This window comes from Propithecus coquereli, unplaced genomic scaffold (assembly GCF_000956105.1).
Source record: "Propithecus coquereli isolate 6110/MARCELLA unplaced genomic scaffold, Pcoq_1.0 Scaffold252, whole genome shotgun sequence".
Taxonomy (NCBI): Eukaryota; Metazoa; Chordata; class Mammalia; order Primates; family Indriidae; genus Propithecus; species Propithecus coquereli.
This window is the reverse complement of record NW_012148086.1, coordinates 4,183,124-4,201,629: the sequence shown is the minus strand read 5'-3', so window position 1 is coordinate 4,201,629 and position 18,506 is coordinate 4,183,124. Positions and strand designations below refer to the sequence as shown.

Below are 18,506 nucleotides of genomic sequence, written 5' to 3'. Positions count from 1 at the left end.
TTTCAGCATCTGCCAATGAATTGGTCATGTCTAGAAACATCAGTCCAGAAGATAACACGCAACTTAGGGAGGGGCATATATCTTTGGGAAAAAGCACATGAAAAGATGTTCAACATCATTAGCCATTGGGGAGATGCAAATTAAATCATGATAAGATGCCACCATACACCTGAAACAGTCAAAATAAAAAATACTGACAGTACCTATAATAGTTTCCTATTGCTACTGTAACAAATTACCACAAATTTAGTGGCTTAAAACAGCATACATTTATTATCTTACAGTTCTGAAGGTCAGAAGTCCAAAATGAGTTTTGTGAGGGCGTTAGCCACCATCCATCTTCGAATCCAGCGATGGCTGGCTGGTCAAGTCTTTCTCATATCACATCATTCTGACACTCTTTTGTCTCCCTCTTTCACATTTAAAGGACTCTTGTGATTGCATTGGGTCCATCCAGATAATCCAGAATAATCTTTTCTTAAGGTCAACTAATTAAAAATCTTAATTCCATCTGAAACCATAATTTCCCCTCACATAACATGTTCCACAGGTTGTGAAGATTAGGATGTGGGCTTCTGTGGGAGCCATTTTTTCTACCTATTACAGAACCAAATTCAGGCAAGGATGCAGAGAAATTGGAGCTCATACATTGATGGTGAGAATGTAAAATGATACATCCACTCTGCAAAAGTTTGACAGTTTTTTATAAAGTTAAACATACACTTAAGCATACAACCCAGCAATTGTACTCTTGGGTATTTATCCAAAAGAAATGAAATTTTATGTCACTAAAATATATAAATATATATATGTATATATATATGAATATTCTAGCAGCTTTATTTATAATAGACAAAAAAAGGAAACTACCCAAATGTCCTTCAATGGGTGGATGGATAAACAAACTGGTATATCCATGTACCCTGGCATACTATTTAGCAATGAAATGGAATGAACTATGATACACACAACTCCAATGGACCTCAAGGAAATTATGGTGAGTGAAAAAGCCAATCTCAAAAATATACATATGGCATAATTCCATTTAGATAACATTCCTGAAACAATGTAATTATAGCTAAGGAGAACAGATAAGTGATTTCCAGGGAATAGGGATGGGGGATGTGCCTGTAAAGGGGCAGCTTGTGGGAGCCCTGTGGCCACCAAACAGTTCTGTATCTTGATTGCGTCAGCAGTTATACAAAGTTACATGTGATGAAATTGCATACAGCTACACACACACACCCACACACACACACACATGCCCACAAACGAGTGCATGTAAAATTGATGGAATCTGAATAAGCTCTGTGGATTGACCAATGTGAGTCCCATGGATCTGATGTGCCATAGCTTCCCAAGATGTTTCCACTGGGGCAGCCGGGGGGAAGGGTGCATGGGACATTTCTTTACAACTTCCTGTAACTCTATAATCATTTCCAAGTAAGTGGTGATGGCAGCAAGATGGCTAACTAGAAGCCCCTAGTGCTCATCCCCCTCATAAAGAAAGCCAGAACAACAACATTTTAATGAGAAAAACTGAAGAAGAGCACCAGAGTGCATCCGAAAAGTGACAGAAACTTCGGTGAGCACAGAAACTTGAAACAGCCAAATAAAGGCAGGAAGGATACGCCAGACCTGCACCACCACACCCCCGACCTGGGATCAGCTGAGAACTAGCAGGGACTTCTCCCTACCACAAGAAGGTAAGCAGGAGGATTCCAGCAACCTCATCAACACTTTGGTCACCTAAAGACCTCACCACTGGGGTCCCCTGCAGTTCTCACAGGCACTAAACCCAGCTGAGGGAGCTGCCTGAAGTCCACATAGCTGTGTTTCTCCAAAAGAAGGAGCCAACAGCATGCACTGTGCCCTGTGGCCCACATGGCTACTGTGCTACACCATCCTGAAATTGGAACTACGGCTGGAGTATGTCTTGCTCACAGTCCCCCTTTATCCCTGAAGCTGAATCACCCCAGCTTGATGGTCCAAAATCCCCAAGCTGAGCTGTAGGCAGCTGTTACACCCTGCCCCATGGGACCAAGCAGAGCTGCTCCACCTATCCCACCCTCTAACTCTTTAGACCAGAGGTAAAGCAGTACCCTGACTCCTGGGAAAACAGTACCTTGGCTGCTCAGACAATCACATCTCCCTGGTGCCTAAGTTGAAGCAGCACCCTGCATCCCAGGAAATGAATGGTGCGTGGGCCTCCCATAACAGTCATGCTCCCCAGGCCTGAGCTGAAGCAGCACATCACCCCCTGGGAATTGGTGCCTTGGCTGAGCTGAGCAGCTATGCATCCTAGGGCTGAGCTTTTGTAGTACCCCAAGTCCCAGGGAAACAGAGCAGTGGTTAAACTGAGACACTCCACCATGCAGGCCAAAAAACTCTAATACCCTGCTTCCCTGGAGCTGAACTAGCTCCCTAGAGTCTGAGCTGCTGAGACACCCCTCTCCTTGAAGAGTGGCATCATTGCTGTGCTATTCTCTGCCCGCCTAGGTCCAAATGACAGCTGTGATCCACCATTCTGGGGTCACAGAGTCTGGGATACTGCTGAGCCTTACCATCCCAGCATCTGGAGTTAGTACGACATGTGCTTCATCCCCTGGGACCCAAGTTGTCACTGAGCTCTATTGGTTCAGCTTCCCAAATTGCAGCCATCACTTGTTCTCCAGGCCCAAACCTCTGGAGTATCCCTTCTGTCCAGGAGTCTTCTCAGGAAGGCCCTGCCCCCTAGGGGTAGAATTACAGCTATAACCCAGCCTCCTGGGCCCAAGCTGCTAGGGGGTGCCTCAGAGTCACAGGTCTTGGTTCTGTGGGCAACCTACATCCAACTGTGCCACACAGAATAAACCTGTGCCCCAAGACCCAGGTGCCACAATAGATATAAAGACCCTGAGCCTAGGACCCCAGCCCCACAGCCACTCCAAGCATCTGCAGCTGGAACCCAGCATTGTTGCAGCTGCTTGCGGGATGTGTCAGACCTGATACCACAGGTCTCCCCGTTGTGGGGAAAATGAGAGTAGGAGGGCCCTGAAAGCCATTGACACTGAGGACATTAACATCCTACAGTGCTGCCACTGCTACCACAAACTTCTACAGTGTAGACTGCTGAGATGTCCACAGTTACTGCTGATGTTGAACAAAGCTGTAGAAGCTGCACAGAGATTATACTACTGCACCTATGTGGAAATAGTCACCACACCCTTCCCAAATAGCACCCTAAGACCCAATTGCAAATGAAATACTTTCTCTACAAAAGCCAGCCTAGAAAGTCTGGAAGTGATGATCATTCTACCATATGCACAGACATCAATGTGGGGACACAAGAAACATGAAAAAGCAAATAAATATGACACCATCAAAGGAACATAACTCTCTAGTAACAGACCCCCAATGAAAAGGAAATCAATGAATTGCCAGAAAAGGAATTCAAAATAATGATATTAAGAAAACTCAACAAGATACAACAAAATACAGATAATTCAACAAAATCAGGAAAATAATGCGTGATATGCATATAAAATTCAACAAAGACAGAAATCATAAAAAAAGAACCAAACATAAATCCTGCAACTAAATAATTCAATAAATGAAATAAAAAATACAATAGAGAGCTTCAATAGCAGACTTGATCAAATAGAAGAAATAATCTCTGAACTTGAAGTTAGATTGTTTGAAAGCACCCAGTCAGAGGGGAAAAAAAGAATTAAGAATGAAAAAGCGTGAAGAAAGCCAACAAAACTTATGGGACACAATTAAGCACACAAATATTTGTATTATGGGAATTTCAGATGGAGAAGAGAAGGGAAAAGGTGTAGCAAATCTATTTAATGAAATAATAGCAGAAAAATCCCCAAGTCTGGGAGAGATATGGACATCCAGATCCAGGAAGCTCAAAGATTCCCAAATAATTTAAACCCAAAAGTCCTCCCCAAAGCACATTATAGTCAAATTATCAAAAGTTAAAGACATAGAGAAAATTCTAGAAACAGTAAGAGAAAAGTGTCAAGTCACATATAAGGAAATCCTCATTAGACTAACTGAAGATTTCTCTGCAGAAACCTCACAGACCAGGAGAGAATGGGATGATATATTCAAAGGAATGAAAGAAAAAAAAAATTGTCAGCCAAGGATACTATACCCAGCAAAGTTATCCTTCAGAAATGAGGGAAAAATAATGTCTTTCCCAGACAAGAAAAAATTTAGGGAATGCATCACCTTTTAATTTATAAAAATGTTCAAGAGACTCCTGCATTTGGAAGTAAAAAGATGATAATTACTATTATGAAAACACACAAAAGTATAAAACTCACAGGTTGAGCACATATACATAGGAGAAAGAGAAAAGAATCGAATCTTATCACTACAGAAAACCACCTAACTACAAAAAAAAAACAAATAAGAGAGGAAGAAAGGAACAAAGGGTACACAAAACAACCAGAAAACAATTAACAAAATGATAGGAGTAAGTCCTCTCCTAACAATAATAACCTTGAATGTAAATGAATTAAATTCTCTACTTAAAAGATACAGACTGGCTGAATGAATAAAACACACAACTAAACTATATGCTCCTAACAAGAAATTCACCTGACCTGTAAAGACACATACAGACTGAAAGTGAAGGGTTAAAAAAAAGATATTCCATGCAAATGGAAATTAAAAGTGAGCAGGAATATCTATACTTATATGAGATAAAACAGACTTTAAGTCAAAAACTTTAAAAAGATAAAAAGAAGGTCATTATATCATGATAAAGAGATCAATTCAGCAAGAGGATATAACAATTGTAAATACATATGCACCCAACACCAGAATACCCAGATATATAAAGCAAACATTATTAGATTTAAAGGGAGAGATACAATCCAATATAATAATAGTTGAGGACATCACCACCCCACTCTCACCATTGGACAGATCATCTAGACAGAAAATCAACAAAGAAACACTGGATTTAAAATACACTTTAGACCAAATGAACCTAACAGACATTTACAGAACATTTCATCCAACAGCTGCAGAATACACATTTTTTTCATCAGCACATGGAACATTCTCCAGGATAGACCACATGTTAGGCCATAAAACAAGTCTCAACAAATTTAAAAGAATTGATATCATATCAAGTATCTTTTCTGACTACAATAAAATAAAACGAGAAATCAATAATAAGAGGAACTTTCAAAATTGTTCCTCTGGAACATGAAAACTAAACATATTCCGGATTGACCAATGGGTCAATGAAGAAATTAAGAAGGAAATTTTAAAATGTCTTGAAACGAATGAAAGTAGAAATACAACATACCAAAACCTATGGGATACAGCAAAACAGTATTAGAGGGAAGTTTATAGCAATAAACGCCTACATTAAAAAAGTAGAAAGATTTCAAGAAATAATGCAATGATGCATCTCAAGGAACTAAAAGAACAAGAACAAGCCAAACTCAAAATTAGTCAGAGGAGAAATAAATAAAGCTGAGACTAAAAAAAAATGTAAAAGAAAAAATAATATTAATAAAAAAGATCTATGAAATGAAAAGTTGGCTTTTTGAAAAGATAAACAAAATTGACAAACCAATAGTTAGACTAACCAAGAAAAAAAAAAGAGAGAGAAAAGACCTAAATAAATAAAATTAGAAATGAAAAAGGAGATATTACAACTAATAGCACAGAAATACAAAGGATCATTAGAGACTATCACAAATAGCTACCCGCCGACAAATTAGAAAACCTAAAAGAAATTGCTCAAATCCTGGACACATATTAATACAACCTACCAAGACTGAACTAAGAAGAAATAGAAAACCTGAACAGACTAATTATGAGTAATGAGATTGAATCTGTAATAAAAAAAGGTCTCGCGTCAAAGAAAAAAAATCCTGCTGGGATTTTGATTGGGATTGCATTGAATCTATCGACCAGTTTGGGGAAAATTGACAGTTTACCAATACTGAGGCTTCCGATTTGCAAACATGATATATCTCTCCATTTTTTAAAGGTCTTATTTAATTTCTTTCAGCATTTTTTAAATAGTTTTTAGTGTACAGGTCCTGTACATGCTTGGTTACATTAATTTCTATTTAATGTTTTTGATGCTATAGGGGGACCCCAAGCTGGGCTCCACCTTGCCAGGTGTGGAGGTGACAGTGAGGGATGGGTGAGGTGGGGGAACAGCAGGGGCCACAAAATGCCCCTCTGAGGACAGGCTGAGAGGACCCTCTCAGCAACTTTGGTCACAGCCCGTTCACCTGGTGGCCAGCAGGTGCCTTTGCGGGACCTGCCACTCGTGTATACCTGGGCTCAGGACTTGACCTTCCTGCTGGCGCCTGCCTTCCCACGTGCTGGTGGAGCAGGTCTTGGGCCCGGGGCTCCTACCGGGGCATATTTGGGGACCATGCGTGGTGAGCCTGTGTGCCTACAGGGAGGAGAGGAGGCAGGAGGGAAGACAGGAGTCGGGGAGAAGGGACTTAGGGAAGGGAAGAGGAGGGAGAGCAGAGCCAGTCTGGGCCTGGGCAGGGCCACGGTGGTGGGGCTGAGGGTGGCCCTGCTCTCAGGGGCCTGGCCGGGTTGGGGCGTCCCTGTCTCCCTGTGCCCAGCCTCAGGGTCTGGCTCCTTCCCTGCTCCTCCCTTTGCTTTCAGGGATTTGGGATAAACTCAAATACCAGACCATGACCTTTAAGATCTGGCCCCCAGGGTCCCCGCCCTCCTTTTTCATCTCTGTCTCCAGGGCCCCCTCCCCTCTGAGGGGACCCCCAGCGCTCCCCCTAAGCCCAGCCTGCTCCCCAGGCCCTGTGGAGTCCAGCGGAGCCCAGTCCTCCGTGGCTTATGATGGCAGAGTCCTTTGCTTTATCTTGAGTCACTGCCTGGGTAATTTGGGGTTTTGGTGGCCTGTGTTGTTCACTTGGGTCCCCAAAACACGGGCGTGGCTGTCTGTGGCAAATTGGAGCCAGGCTGAGGCAAAGACAGCTGCCCACTTTCTGGCAGGATGCGGCATGTGTGTCTGTCCCACGAACACGGGCGCAGCCCGGCCAGCAGACACGGGGCCTGCCTCCCGAGTAGTAAGGGGTCAACACGGCGCCCGTCTCCACCAGGTCGACACACCCTTGTTTGGTGACAGTGGCAGGGTCCTGACCAGGCCTGGGGGCTGGGCCTCGTAGCAGGGCGAGCTCCGGGCCCTGAGAGAGGGAGGGAGCCTGGGAGGGCTTCAGGGCAGGTGGAGCACGGCGGGATGGGGTGAGGGGTCCCGGGATGGGCCCTCCCCCTAGGGCAGGGGCAGGGGGGCTCTGCCTGCGTCTCCAAGGACCCCTGCGCACCCTCTTGGCGGGAGGGTGGAGAGACAACTCCTCACACCAAAAGCCCAGCTGCCCGGGCGCTTCCTGGCCCCTTTTCCTTCCTTACCTGCGTGAGTCTCAGTCTGGGCCCCTGCCCGTCTGGAACGTTTAAGTTCCGAGCTCACAACAGCGTGTGGAGCCGCAGGGGGCTCTTCACGTCCTCCCTGTTCCGAGGAAGCGGGGACTCTCTCCCACACGGCCACGCTGGCACAGAGCTCGGCGGCACCGTGCTGTCCTACCCACCTGCGTGGCAGGGCTGTGTCCTGGGGCGAACCCGCGGCCCCTTCTTCCCGCGGGGTGTGGGCGATGGTGCCTCCTCCTTCGCGCGTGGGCCCCGCAGCCCACCTTTCTGCAACCTCTTGCCAAACGAAAGGCAGACACAGGGCGCTAAGGAGATACCCACCTTGGGGCTCTGGCACTTTCCACCTGCCTCGGTTTGCTCAGCTGTCACAGGAGGGATGGGCAGGACGTTGTTCAGGGCAGCGCTTCTCAAATCGGGCGCGCCCAGGGCGTGTGACCTGCAGGCTGGGGCGGGGCACTTGCGTCCCTCCTCGGCTCAGGCGCTGGATGCTGGGGTGGGACCCCGCGCTGAGAGCCACTGACGAGGGCTAGCGAGGAGCCGTGCGTGTGCCCCGTAAACCCTGTGGCTGGCGACATCCCCTGGGAATCAGCACCAGCCCTGCGAAGGGGACAAGGGTGGCCCCAATTAGAGCTCTTTTTTGCTCCAAAGACAAAAATGACTTGATTTACCTTTAGCAAAAGAGGGATGTTTATCTCGATAACACAGAGTACCAGGCGGCTGGGCAGGGCGGCAGCAAGCAAGCACCGAGGATCCCTCCCTCCCTGTCCCTCTGTCCATCTGAGCATGGCCCTCTCTCTCTGTCCCTCCTGTCTCTGCCAGCTTCTCACCCTCCAGCCATGGTCTGTCCCCACGCTGCTCCCCAGGTGCCTGCTCAGCCCTGACTGGCAGGTTTGGGCACCGGTCCTGCATCCCCAGACCAAGGCTCTGCTCGAGACAGGCCTCCTTGCTTCCCTGGGGCTGAGGGCAGGACCGCCCCCTGAGAGAGGCGGGGGGCCTGGCCGGCGCCCCTCAGGTATCTCCCTCAGCAACTGAGCGGGTCCTTCTCGGGGCTTCAGCAGAGGCCTCCACGGAGCTGGGTGAACATGTGTTTCTCTGTCCCCCCCTTTCCTTGTCCTTTCCAGTGGGGCTCCAGCCATGGCCTCTGCCCCAGTGAGCTGTGACTCAGTGCCTGCCTGCCTGTCCAGTTCTGGGGTGACAGTTTGCTGTGTGACTGTGCCGTTGTTTGCTCAGCTGTTTCCTCGTTGTCGTGCGGACAGGGGTCCCTCCCTGATACCCCACCGGCCGTCAGCTGCTCCTCCCAGCCTGTGGTGGGGCTGGAGGTGCCAGGTAGGTGCTGCTGGGGAAGCAGCAGGGACTCCCAGACTCTGGGCTCAGGTGACCTTCCCCCGAAGGCTGCTGGGAGGGGGTGGGGGGGCAGGTGGGACATGGAGGGCTGGGTCACATGGCCGGCTGGCAACTCCACCTGTGTTTTTACCCAAAGCCAGCAGCATAGAGCACCAGATCCTACCAGGCGGCCGGACCTCTGAGAGGGGTGGCTTCTTGGCCCTGGTCCTGTAGCTGCCACCAGGCTGAGAGCCAGGAGGCGCCAGAGCTGCTTCTGGTGGGATCAGTCCTTCCTGCTGAGCTGGGGTGCTGGGGTTCTCCCCTGGGGCCCCAGGCTGTCCTGCTCACGGGGCTGAGGGCGGTGCTGCAGCCAGGGCGCTCGCTTTCTGCTCTCGGCACCGCTGTGGGCCTGATGAGAGGCCACCGCAACCGCTTGGTGCTTTCTGCCTGAAGCGCTGCGGTGAGGAAGTGGGCGGAGGGATACAGACCTTGCTCATTCAGCTGTCCAACAGGTCGTGGACGGGCACCTGTCTGCAGACCAGACAGCGAGTGGGGTGCTGCCACCAGCCTCGGCTGGGAGAGCAGGGCCCTAAATCTGAGGAAACGGCCTTGGGCACAGCTGGCTTTGGTGGGGGCTCTGGGCTCCATATTTGGAGAAGAGGCAACTCCTGTCCCAGGTATCTGCCCTACAGCCCTGTCCTGCCTCTGTTTTCCACCTGGGAAAGGTGGAGGAAATGCTCCACCTGTCTGGGGACTCACAGTGGCCTGAGGACAAAGTGAGGCATGATCTCCAAGAAAGCCCCCACCCAGGGTGGACGGGAGCTTAGCGTGAAAGGAGAGGCTTCAGGCTAGAAAACTCTGGAATAAATACAACCGACAAAGGTTTGTATTCAGAATGCTTCTATAATAACAAAAGATGAACAGCTTAGTAGAATAAATGGACAAAAATACAAACAGAAAGTTCAGAGAAGAAACCTGAATGACTAATAAAAATACCCAAAGATGCCCAACCTCACCATGACAAGAGACATACATGGGCAATCCAACTTTATACTCAGCATGACTGCAGACATTAAAAAGTCCAGGCCAGGTGCAGTGTCTCATGCCTTAATCCCAGCACTTTGGGAGGCTGAGGTAGGAGGATCGCTCGAGGCCAGGAGTTTAAGACCAGCCTGGGCAACACAGCAAGATCCCATCTCTACCAAAAACAAGAGAAATTAGCTAGGTGTGGTGGTGCATGCCTGTAGTCCTAGTTACTCAGAAGGCTGAGGCACAGAGATCACTTGAGCCCAGAACTTTGAGGCTGAAGTGAGCTGTGATTGTGCCACTGCACTCCAGCCTGGGGAACAGAGCAAGACCCCATCTCTCTCTCTCTCTTTTTTTTAAAAGCCCATTGAAATGGCGAGGAGCTGAGAACAGCACACTACCCCCTATAGGGGTGCATGGGTTGCCCTGTGGTCTCGCAACTCCGTTGACGGGATGTGCCCTGGGGAATCTTTCACACGCAAGAATGACTGCTGCATTGTCGTACTACTGAGAACCTGGGACCAACCTAAGTCCTCACCAGCAGAAAGTGGTTAACTGTGATATTCACTCAAGGGAACACACCGAAGACAGCTCACAAAGGTAAGGGCAAAAGAAAGGAAAGCAAGCGACAAAGACATCGATTTATACAGGTTAGAAATATGCATGTAGTAAAAAATAACACCATGGAAAATTCTGAATGGCTGTTATCTTGGGACAGGGATGAGGCGACTGGGGGCTTGCAGGAGTCCCGGCTGTTCTAAAGCTGTGAAGTGGGGACAGCAGAGCCAGCTCGGAAGGTTGTCATCTGTCTAGGGCTTTGTACAAGGCCTGACCCAGCCAATGGTGGGTTGTTACCAGCAGGAGGGGCCAGGGTGTCCCGGAGACCCCCTGCAGGTCAGTCACCACGGCCCTGTGCTTAGTTAATGCTATGCTGTTGTCATCTTGAAATTCTCAATAATTTTTGTACAAGGGACCCCACATTTCCGTTTTGTACTAGGCTGAACGAACTCTGTAGCCAGTCTGTGGGGTATTAGCATGCAGGACGAGGCGCCCTGCCTCCTTGGAGTTTCGAAGATTAACACAAACATCCCAAGGGGCTGCTGCAGTTGCTGGGGAGGGGAGTCAGGACGGACAGAGGCTGAGCCTGCCTGGAGGCCGGTGGCCCCGTCCCAGAAGCCCAGACTAGGCCCAGAGCATCATCACAGGAGATGGGGAGCGCAGGGGACGCAACTGTGGGGGGCGGTTCCTGGGAGAGTCAGCGAACCTTAAGGGCGTCCTACTTAGAGACATGACTGCAAACTCCAGGGTGGGGCTGGAGTGGGAGCTCTTTAAAAGCAGTTTGTGAAAAGGACTCTTTATTGGGAAAACATTTTTAAATGGGTTATAAGTCTTCTACTTTGGAGAATCAATCAATACTGCCATTGTGGTCTTCATGTACCACTACCCAAACTGCACCCTTCCCCAAATGATTTCTAAAATCTGTGACATTGCAGGAGTCCATGCAAGACCACCTCTGAACCTGACCTGCTTTTAAGAGATGCACCTTCCGAGTTGGCCCAGATTTTTTTTTTTTAGACAGGGTCTTGCTGCTGCCCAGGCTGGAGTGTAGTGGCGTGATCACAGCTTACTGCAGCCTCAAACTCCCGGCTGCAAGTGATCTTCCCACCTTGGCCTCCCAAATGCTGGCATTACAGGAGTGAGCCACCACATCCAGCCTAAATCATCTTTTTAAAGCTTCAAAGTGTATTTTCCAGTGTCCTGCTAGTCTGCTCAGATCCTGGGGTATCCCAGTCTAGCCCCATCACTAACCTCATGTCCCCTGGGCACTCAGAGCAGACAGCCTGAGACAGCAGCCTGTGGCTAACTCCGCACCCTAGGTGGCTGTGCGGGGCAGGATGGCACTCACTTGGCAGGGTCAGAGTGAGGTGCTTTCAGGCGTCTAAATCCTAGTGGTCTAGACACTGGGGCTTGAAGGAGATTTGGGGAAGAGGGAAAAGGAGCCTGAAGGATGGGTCCCCAGGGACACCAGCCTTGGGGGTCAGGGGCAGGAAGGTCAAGCTCACAGGAGGGAAAAGCATCCACTGCAGGGTACACACATCCCAGGCAGTGGGTAACAATGTCTCTGAGTGCAGACACCTCTCCTAAGAGGACAAAACTGTTTCTCTCTTGATGATGTCACTTGACTTTTGGGTGTGCTAGTGCTACCTTAAATTTCTGGGGACTTCAAAAGCTCAAGATGTGGTTCCTGTCATCACAGGGTCGATCATTTCTGGGGTGAATGGAGAACTGTTTAGGGGTGCGTGAGTTCCACCCACTACACAGAGAGAGCCTTGTGCCATGGAAGGCAGGCCAGACCTGGCTGCAGCACTCTCAGAGGGCGGGGGGCGGGACCAGAGCACACTGCAAGGCTCTGAGGGGTGCGTGGGGGTGTGTCTCAGTAGCGGGTGCTGCACGGAGGTGGGGAACGGTGGGTGCAGAGCTGGGTTAATGTCAGCACAGAGGTGTGAAGGCAATTCCTCTCTGAGCTAGAGGTGAAAGCAAGCTGGAAAATGGTCTGGTATGGGGCACAGACCAGTCCCAGGGAGCAGATGCAGCATTCACCACCACCAGGCCCTCTGCTTGCTGCTCATTTTCCTCCCAGGACACAACAGCCCATCGTGGCTGGGGTCTTGTCACCAGGCACCCTGAACACTTTGGGGTGGGCGGTTCGGATCCCTCCTCGCCTGGTGGGGTCAGTCCATGTGAGGACGAGCCATGGATTATATACTTGACCACTTTCTGGATAAGGCCTGCCCCGCCCCCGCACCCAGCTCTTCCCTCTTCAGGGCTGCCGCCCCCACCCACCCTTGGTGACCCACGAGGGGAGTGAGCCCTTCTGCCTGGACGGCCTGAGATAGCCCCAGAAGGACGGTCACACACATTGAGCCTGAGTCTGCCTTGCACGATGTCATGACCCTGTGGTCACAAAATCCCTTCTCCATACTGTTGGACTGAGAAATAGGTGGTCACCGGGGCTGCTGGAACCTTCCTCACCTGAAGGCCTAGCTCCACTTACACCCTCTTCCCCGACGGGTACCTGGGTCTCCCAGCCTCCAATGACTCCAAACTATCTCTTCTCAAGGGTCACTACCTTTGGGGTGTGTCCTGTGGGCCACCTGGTAAGTGAGGTCTCCCTACAAGCAATCGTTGGGGAGTTCCTGAACTTCCAAGCTGGAGCTCAGTAGTCCCACCAGGGACCACCACTGGGGTCCTAAGATGGCCCTGACCCAGGTTCCCCGGATCCCTGACTGGAGCAGCCTCCCTGGGCCAGCAGAGACCAAGGCTCACCTCTCCCTGCATGAAAGGCCTTCTCCAAGGCCCCAGCCCCACCATCCGCACACCTGTCCTCTGGCAGACCCCTCCCCACCCATGTCTTGTACAAAGTCCACGCTGGGAGGCGAGGCCAGTCTCTGCAGTGACAGGGCAGTGTCTGGAGGCAGACCAGGCCCAACGCCCGAATCAGGAGGCTCCTAACAGCTTCAGCACCATCCACACTCTGCGTGCGGTCACCGTGGTGCTGATGTCTGGGTTGTTGAGAGTTTCAGTGGTTGAATGATGCAGTGTGTGTGTGTGTGTGCGTGTGTGCGTGTGTGCGTGTGTGTGGAGGGGTCCTCCCTCTCCCTTCTCCATCCAACACAGAGCACCTGCCACACACCAGGCCTGTGCTAGGCAACAAAGAGGACGAGACAGTACAAGGCAGAGTCCCATGATGAACCACCCGCTGGGACTGAGGTCTGCAGCAGCCCCTGGATGATCTGTCTCCGCCACTCACCTTGGGCATGGTGCTACACAGCATGTGGCATGGCCCGGACTGTACCTGAGGCAGCTTTTCTTGCTCTTAGTTCTGGAGAGAAGGCAGGCACAGTGACCAAGCTCGGGCTGGAGGGACTGTCAGCCTCCAAAGAGGCTGCTCCAAGAAGCAAGTAGGAAATGAGGAACCACTGGCCCCATAGAGGGGATAGGGCAGTGGTCCTGGGCTTGGCCCCCAAGCCATTGGTCATGTGGCCTTGGGAATGTCACTTACTTCTGTGACCATAGCACAATGAGGGGTTGAACTACAAAGTCCCCGAGGCCCCGTCCAGCTCTGGGCAAGAAAGCCTAGGGCTGAGAGGGGCGGCAGGGATGCTGGCCAGGGTCACTCTCAAGGTCCAGGCATCTTTCCTGCAAGTGCCTCCTAACCTGCCCTTCTCTAGGCAGAATGGCCTTCACCCACTTGGCAGAAGATGGCACTCCCGCCCCCAAGTACCTGCAAATGGCCTCATAAACCCACCCAAGGGTGGCTATGTCGCCTCACCTCACGTGCATCTGCAACCATCAACACCACTGGGAAGATGGTGAACTCCAGCATGCCAGAGGTTTACCCAGCAACCCCAGCGCATACCCACAGTGGTCCCAGCAGGCCTGAGCCAGCTGGGCTCCGCAGCAGCTGGCCCTGCCACGGGCTCTGGGTTGCCCACCCCCCTGAGGGGGCAGCGGGCCCAGCCTGTCTTCCTAGCACAAGGCTGTCTCCACAGGCACGGGGTACCTCGGGCACGTGGTGTGCAGCGATGGGTGGCAGGTCTAAAATCCCTGCCAGGCCCCTGAGACACAAGGGAGCTCCGTGGTGTTGGGTCCTTTCTCTCCCTCTGAAGGCAAGGTCAGTGTTCAGTTTTCAGTATTAAATAAAACCAAGAAAATAAGATAAAATGAGCAAAACCGTGTTAGTGTGAGCTAAGGAGTTCAGTCTGAAATGATAGAAGATTAATTTTTCTCTTCACCCCTGAGATGGTGACGGCACCATCCTTACCAGGACTGGCAGGGGAGGCCCCGGGGCTTGCTGCCCACATCCACTGCCCCATTCCCTGGGGCCGCAGCCTGGTTCAGAAGCTGCGGTTCCCTAGACCCTTTGGTCAGACAGAGGATGGGAACTTCGCTGGCCACAGGGAGTCCCATGTTCTGGGGACACAGTCCAGTTCTTCAGGACCTTGGGCCACACGGGATGCTCTGTCTCTGACCAAAGGGGAGGGAGCTTATCAAGGGCTGGCCAGATTCCACGCTGACAACTTTTGTGCTTTCCATTCACACAGGGAGCCATCCTGTCCTTGGCTAAGCCGGCTGCCAGCTGGCCCAGTGGGGAGCACATTTGAGGTGGGGGTGAGGGTCTGTTCCCCACGCGCAGTGTTCTGGGCAGTGAGTTCTCTGGGTAGCAGCTGACGCCTCTTGGACACATTTCCACACAAAACACTTCTTGACTGTTCTCCCTCCTGTACTCTTTGGGGGAAAATTACTGAAGATGCGTCTCTTTCTGGTGGGTTACTTCTGGGAGTTTGCTTGGCAATTCCACTCTTTAGCTTTTAAAATGTTCTTCATTCAGCCAAGAAATACTCCTCACGCCCCCAGGTCCTGCCCCCTGTGAGGGTCAGAGGAGGCAGAACGAGATGAGATGGACCTCCATGGAATGGGGACGGGGGCACAGATAGGGACAGCCTAGGATGTGAGTGAGGGAAGGAGCAGGTGGCAGCCTGGGCAGGTTCTGCATCCGACACCGGGTTATGATCTTGCGGAAGCCGTGTTCCGAGGGCTTGGCACAGGTAATGGCAGGTGTGCACCTGGAGACTGAGGGCCCGAGAGCCTGGTGAGCAAAGGCAGCCCCCCAGTGGAACTGATTAGAATTCTGCACTCACCCCGAGCTTCCAGGTAACAACAGAATCCCAGAACCTGCTTGAAAGCACGTAAGAGCTATAGCTACATTCTTCTTTATTTTCCTGATCAAAATCTTACGGGATTTCTGAAAGCTGTGTGAAGTCTTGCCCGGGGCATTCAGACCAGATGGGAAATAACTCCTAAGAATTTCCCATTCTGGTGTTTGCTGTGTACATGGGCCTGGGACCTCAAGGCTACCATTCACAGGTGATGACCGCGCATAGACAGAACCGTCTCAGCAGCAAATGTTACACACAGACCCAGAATTGCTTAAATACAGATTTATTGCAAAACAACACTGAAGAGCTGGAGCAGCTTTGCAGGCTGGACACCCCACTCTCCTGGGCCCCTGGACAAGGGGAATGAGTCACCCCGCTTTCCTCGGACCTCAGCTGGTGGGACTTAGTGGCCAAACTGCAGTTGTCATGTCTAAAAAGAGAAAAAAGGCAGAGTGCGCCAGTTCTGGAGGCTGGGCAGGTCCAGGGCACTGCCTCAGGGCACAGAATCACCCAACAGGCAGGCAGCGAGGTGCGCAGGGACAGGCTCTACAACCACACCAAGCATCGCACAGGGCACAGGGACCAGATGCGGGGTGGCTGCTCCTGCCACAGGGCCAATACCCAACACTGGCCCTCAGCTGCTCTTCCTAGACGCTGGTTTATCATTTATTAAAGCAGGGCAGGGAGTGGGGAGAAATGCACCACAGAAAACAAAATCAGGCAAAAAGAAGACACTCACCACAGAAGTGAACAACTCTCAAAGTCTCCCAATCACAAGGTGTAGGGCATCCCCACCTCCCTTACTCCTTCTGGAAGACTGCCCATAGGGTGGGGCTAACTTGGGGACAAGAGAAGACAGGAGACATACGCACAACCCCTGAGAGACCTCCTTTCATTAGGTAGGGAAGCTCTTGTGAGGCAGTGGTGTGCAAATCCTAGGACCTTTGATGGGGAACTCCAGGAAAAAATGACAAAGGCTTTCTCAGGACCCTTCATAGTGACAGAGTTCTGCTCCCCAGGGTGGAGACCTCTTCAGAGGGGCCTCACCAGTTCAGTGACAGATATCAGACAACAGGGCTCTGATTCCAAGGTGGGTATTTGGGGCCCTCTGCTCTAGCTTGACAGACCCACAGAATACTTCCCAGGGATGCTGTCTTACAAGGACTGTCAGCCACCACTGTAAAGCAGAAATCCACCCCCAAATGACAATAAACCAGCTCCCTTCAATGCAGTCAAAGGTGGAAGCCTCTGGAAGAACCAACCACCAACTTACTCTCCTAGATAGCCCCTTTCCCCCAAGTATTCTCAGAGAGAGCTTGCAGGGGACAGCGTCCTTTCCCCATGACAGGAGGCTTCCTTAGCATCTGCAGGCCTTCATTCTTGCTGGCTGCACATGGCACCAGGGTGCGGAGACCTGCAGGATGACTTATCCATGCACTGAGCTGATGGCCAAGTGGACAGCACTGGGTAGTGGCAGCACCACATTCCTGGTGATGGGCACACGGAGTGCCACTGTGAGTACTTGGGGCACAGGCCGAGGCCCTGCCCCACACCCCACGATTGGGTCTTCACACCTTGGCTGGAGTCAGTCAGTAGCTATGGCTCAGGGCATAAGCTCAGGGGTCCTGAGGTGGTGGCCAGTCCCTGGAGAACTGGTAGGACGGGGCCATGAGCTCCAGGAAGCGCGGTTCGGCACCTGGCACAGAGGATGGGGACATGGTAGTCTTCACTTTCTCTGGCTCAGTCGTGGTGAGACAATGTGCCTTCAGGCCCAGTGCAGAAATTCCTGCTTGCAGAGGCCCCTCGAGGTCAAGGCTGCTTAGGACCTGTGGCTGATGTGCTCTGCTGATGGGCCGCTGGACATGCTGTGGCCTCCTCCTGAGGGCGCTGGCTCTCCACTCCTGCCCACATTTTGACACAGTGTACCCAACGTGGAGGTCTCACAGGGAGCCAAGCAGAACATGCCATGCAGTGGTGGCTGGGCTTGGTTCACTTCAGCAAGAACCAAAGCAAGGCAGCCACAGTCAGACAACAGACAGAAGCCCCACTGCACCTGGGCCTGAGGCCAGAACCTCCCAACATCTAAAACATGCAAACAGGACTCCAGTTTCCACTGCTCTGCCCATGAGGCTGAGGCAGGCAGGGCACATTTACAAAGGGATGAGCATGACAGCACATGAACATACCCGACAGAGGTCAAGGGGCAAGGAGTTTCCCAAAGCAGCCCCAGAAACAGTTGCACAGCATTCCACGCTTGCCCTCATGCAAGCTCCAAGCTCCACACACTTCAGCAACTTCAGCTTCACCCGAGAGCCCAGCAACAACTCCATGGCCCCAACCAAAAGCAAAGCAAGCACAACAGCATCAAAACAACAGCAAGCAAAGAGCAGGGAAGGAAACAAATGCTGCCTGCAGTGGCTGGTTGCTGTGGAGACAAAAGCACGTGATCCCAGTTTGCTGGGATGTCCCTCCCGCATTTCAAACACCTTCACTCAGTGTCGGCCACGGTGGCCAACATCCAGCAGCTGGCCCCACACCTTCTCTGGAACAGTCTGGAGATGCAAAGTCAGGGTGGAAGGCCTGGTTCATCCTTCATAGAAAGGATGGCTAGGGGTGAACAAGACGAGCAAGTCCCTGGAATGCAGGGAGCTGAGAAGGGCAGCTGAGGACAAAGCCTCTGCCTCCCTGATGGCAAGGGGTTTCCTTTCCTTCTGGTCATTAAAACTGCACAGCCCCGGGGGAGATGTTGAACATGGCCGGGTCGAATCGCTGGCCTCGGAAGGGAGAGCCTTCAGCATCCCACCCCTTCTTCAGCATCTCATGGACTTTCTACAAACAGAAAATAGAGAGATTAAAAGGGATCACAAAGCACTGCAAACCTTCTCCCAGAGCAGATTCTAACCGCAGGCAGAGCCTTGCTGCTCCCTCAGAGTCTGGGATGCGCCTGGCAAGACCAGCTGGCCAGGGGACCATACTGCCCTGGGCAGCCTACAACCAGGGGAGGCGCTGCGTGACTGC

The 18,506-nt window shown here is 51.3% G+C and overlaps 1 protein-coding gene across 1 annotated transcript in view; it reads right to left on the bottom strand.

Moving 5' to 3' along the window:
• Positions 1-15,761: 15,761 nt before the first annotated feature.
• Positions 15,762-18,506, bottom strand: part of NUDCD3 (NudC domain containing 3) — a 91,645-nt gene continuing 88,900 nt past the window's right edge. The window contains exon 6 of the mRNA XM_012646968.1: positions 15,762-18,317. Coding sequence (XP_012502422.1) covers positions 18,207-18,317 — 111 coding nt within the window. The 3' untranslated portion in view covers positions 15,762-18,206. The remainder of the gene's footprint in view (positions 18,318-18,506) is intronic.